Source organism: Brassica oleracea, chromosome C9 (genome assembly GCF_000695525.1).
Source record: "Brassica oleracea var. oleracea cultivar TO1000 chromosome C9, BOL, whole genome shotgun sequence".
NCBI lineage: Eukaryota > Viridiplantae > Streptophyta > Magnoliopsida > Brassicales > Brassicaceae > Brassica > Brassica oleracea.
In genome coordinates this window covers 28314021-28318472 of record NC_027756.1, presented here as the reverse complement: position 1 = coordinate 28318472, position 4452 = coordinate 28314021, and the positions used below count along the sequence as shown (strand labels likewise).

General features: G+C 31.4%; 1 protein-coding gene across 1 annotated transcript; it reads right to left on the bottom strand.

Moving 5' to 3' along the window:
• Positions 1 to 223: 223 nt before the first annotated feature.
• On the bottom strand, positions 224 to 912 carry LOC106315942 (E3 ubiquitin-protein ligase RHA1B-like). The gene has a single exon (XM_013753791.1). The coding sequence runs from the start codon at positions 844 to 846 to the stop codon at positions 352 to 354; it is 495 nt and encodes a 164-aa protein (XP_013609245.1). The 5' UTR covers positions 847 to 912; the 3' UTR covers positions 224 to 351.
• Positions 913 to 4452: the final 3540 nt, after the last annotated feature.

Sequence of the window (4452 nt, the reverse complement as noted above, 5' to 3'; positions counted from 1 at the left end):
TCATTTACTTCTCAATTTTTCTATAAGATTTGAAAAATAAATATATTTGTTTCAAAGACTTTTTTGTTTGTTTAAGGAGCACAACCACATACTTTGGATATTCTAAAGACAAGATTATGGATGATACATTTTATTTAAGAGAAAAAATATATATGCTATGCGTAGATTTTTAGTAGTCCATCTATATTCATAATATACCAAAATTTTATGTGTTTCCATCTAGTTGTTTTTACTTTTTATATGTTATATATATCGGATATAAATATCTACACAAGATCAGATACAAGAGCATTTATAGTGGAATTCATACAGTAAACTCCAATACTGCCGATATTGAAAAATCAACGCCCATCATGACAAGTTGGCAATGTTACTTTCCGATTCATCATTGTACCAAACAAAACCAAGACCCGAACCCATCCGCGGGTAACTTTCGCTCGGTAGAAACCTATCCCGACAAACCGGACACGTCACCTTGCAGCAATCAGCGATCCAACGGTCCAAACAAAGATGATGAAACACGTGTCGACAATTCGGAAGCTGCCTAATGTCATCATCGGATTCAAAATCAGAGAGACACACCGTACAGCAGTCTTCAAGATCGGTATGGATATCCGAGAAACGAACCACCGGGCATATCTCGTCAGCAACACTCACGGCTCTGGAGTTGTGCGGTTGGATAGGGACCAAAGGGTCCGGTCGAGGAATCTCGTGGTCTAGAAACTGAGGTAAACCGATGTAAGGACAAAGCGCATCGACCATGTCTCTGAAGAAACCGATGACGTAAAGAGTCTTAAGTACGTATCCAGGAATCTGAAGCTCCCTGAAATCTGTGGGAAGACCCATAGGAGAGAGAGAGATAAAGCTAGAGATGTGGAGTTTGTAGAGAAGTATATGAAATATCTGTTGTTTGCTGTATATATAGATGCTATGATTTTTAATTGAGTTTGACGTCATAAATAGAAATAAAGTAAAGTATAATAATTGAAGCCGGCGGCTAAAAAATAGGAACTTGCGAAATGGATCAACAATGGTAGGTCTGGTTAGGCCTAAGACTCATATCTGAGATCCGGATTCGATCCGAGATTCGATCCGGATCCGATCCGAGATTCGATACGGATCCGATCCAAAAATCCGGATATCAGGAAGAACCGAATTCGGATTCGGACAGTAAAATGTTGGATCCGTCAAAGTCGGATCCGGATCCAGATATCTTGATTTTTTAGTTCGGATATCCGGATCCGTAAGTTTTATTAATAACTATTTTAGAAATAGTAATATCTATATATAAAAACTAACTTTTTAATATATTTTCATTTTTATAATAGTATATGTAAATTTTATTTAAATTTTGTAATATTATACATTGAAATAATTAAAAACATTATATATTTTTTTATTTTTAAATTATTTTTAATATTTTATATATATTAATATTATTTATTTATTTATTTTAAGGATCCAAATCCGGATCCGGATATCCGCTGAATATTACAATTTTTAGAAGGATATCCGCCACCCGGATATCCGAGAACCCCGGATCCGGATAAAGATAGTAAAATTATGGATCCGCCGGATAAGGATCCGGATCCGGATACCTTAAAGTTGTCCGGATATCTGATCCGTCCCAGGCATAGATCTAGTGACGATATTATATAATTTATTATTATTTGTCCAGATTAAGTGGAATCTTGAAATGGACTCGTAAAAGTAAAGGATTCAGCACTAGATATGTAAATTGATAGGGGAACATGATTGGAATCTTCAAATAGCTCTCTCTTGGTTAACAGATTTAAAGAAGATATCTTAGGACTTAAAAGAATAATGATAAATTAAAGCAAAGGGGGTTGTAGCTAGATGGTAGAGCGCTCGCTGAGCCTGCGGGAGATTCTGGGATCGATACCCTGCTTCTCCAATGAAGAAACGTTTATCTTAATCTTAATCTTATATTCAATTACAAATCTAGTTATTTTCTACATGAGTCCAATATTCAAGTTTTTTAATATAACAATTTATGATAAAAATTCATTTAGATTTAGTTGAAATTATTTAAATTTTGAGTATATTCAAAAATATCAACTATATCGTTAAGATATTATGCATATGGTTTTGTTAGTATATAAATTAATTTGATTATCTGTTTTTCTACACTTGTTTAATTTATCTTTTTTGAAATTCCTTAACTTTTGCTCAAAAAAACACTATTCAACCCAATCTTTCGAATTCTTTCAAAATCACCGGGCGAAAGTTTTTTTGGGCCATAATGCTTCTCTAAGATCTAACATCAATAGTTGTAAAAAAAGAAGATCTAACATCAATAAAGTTATTACAATTGGTTCCTAAACGAAAGGTTTTGTGCAACTATTTGATATGTACCTCCATGTATTCTACACGATGCGATTCTGGAATGGGTTGGCTTATCCACAGCGCTGCTGCAGGTCTTCGATACATATTCTTTAGCGTCAACCGTTTTCTGATCAGAAGAGACTTCATAAGTTGAACTGATTGTTTTCTTGTAACGTTCTCCAGCTTCTCGAACAAGTTTCTAATAGTCTCGATACAACCATACTATGTCACAAAAATATCAGCTATATCGTTCAGATTTTATGTATATTTTTTTGTTAGTATATAAATTAATCTGAAATTCAGAAAATCTACAATTAATAGTAACCAAATTTAGATACATTTTCTTTCGAATTTAAATATTTTTTTATAAACTAGCTATGAAACTATGAGTTTGATTAGTTGGTGTTGTAACTATCTTTATTTTGCTTTAGAATTTAAGTTGTAGATATTTTGGTAGTGGTTTTATTTTTATTTTTCCTGTGATTGTTTCTAAAAGTATCCAACATATTTTCTTTTCTGATTATTTGGCCACAAATTTATTTTTGAAAACTAAATCATAATTGTTTCGTAAAAAAGCTCTAGAAAAAATGATTTTCCACAACTTCCAGTCATGATGTTTGTATAATAAATCAACTATACAAACATCATGAAAACTCTTGAATAAGAGTTATTTTATACTAGTATTGACCCATCATGGGAGTAATTTTGCTTGCAAATAAACGCATTTCAGTTTTTAAAAATTGACATGTACAGCATAACTATAGTTTATCAGATAAGTAAATGCGTATACACTAAAAATAATATTAACACACTTATAATTAAGTAACCACAAACATATAAACTTAGCTTGCTTTTGTTTATAAATTGTTACATTGATCTTAAATAGTTTGTTGAATATAAATATTAGTATGAAGCTTTTATATTTTATTTTGTTTTGTTCTTTCAATATTTTCTCTAATTGTATCCATGTACAAACTAAAATAATGTTACAAACCCAATAAAAGCAGAAAAAAATCAGCATGTAACATAGAAACATCATCACATGAAAAATTAATCAGTGCATAGGAATGAGAATTAATTATATAGTCAAAATTATTAAAAATTTTAGTTTGAGAATAGGTGATTGTTGTTACTTAATTTTTGCTACTATAAACACAAATTGTAAGCTCATGTCAGACATAACTAAACCATTCAAAGTAGATTAGACACTTTTGGTAACACAGAAGCATAATGGTTTTTCCATGTTTCAGATTTCTTCAACCGTTCTTTTGAAGTTATATACGTAATATATTTAAGTATACACACCAGGAGCATTTACTTTTTAACAAAAGCCATTCTATCAAAAGCCCTTCTTCTGATTCGAAAACGTTTGCATCTTCATTTGTGGTTGACTTCTACTCTCCTTATATTTCCTTCTCTTTCTTCACGTTAAAAAAGTCTCTTTGTTCGAGTTGAATCTCCAGCCATTCAAATCCACCATGTCCACTCTTTCTCGAGCTTTCCTATCCCTAAACCGGTTCCCAAGAAGCATGTCACGCTCTGCCGTAATCAACAAAAATGTACGAAGGAGGGAGATAACACTATTAGGAATACATCCTCTATCAGCACTCGTTCTGGGACTCGGGACATTCAAGATGACCCCAACTATGAATTAGGATTTTGAAAGCAAAGAAGAAGAATACATCCTTTATATTCTGTTTTTGATCGATCAAAAAGGTTTCTCTAATTTTCTTTATCGAATGTGATAAAATTTTGACAGATATAAGAGAATGAAAAATTAAAGATCGTGGCTAAAGTATGATCGTGGGTAGTTTACAGATCATTTTTTTTCTAAATATTATTTTTTTGAGTTTTTTTCTTAGTTTTTTACATTTATTATGTGTCAGAATATGATTGGTTGAGTGACTTGCAATTTAGTATATAAGAGACGATTAAGATATATACAAATGTCTTGTATTCTCCAAACTCATGCATTTTAATGTATAACAACACATTATAATTTTAAAAAATTTGTCGTATATGTGTTATGTACAAAATAAGAAGCAAAAAATTGTGATATAAGATATAATCATATTATATAAAATATTTCATATACAAAGTTGAATC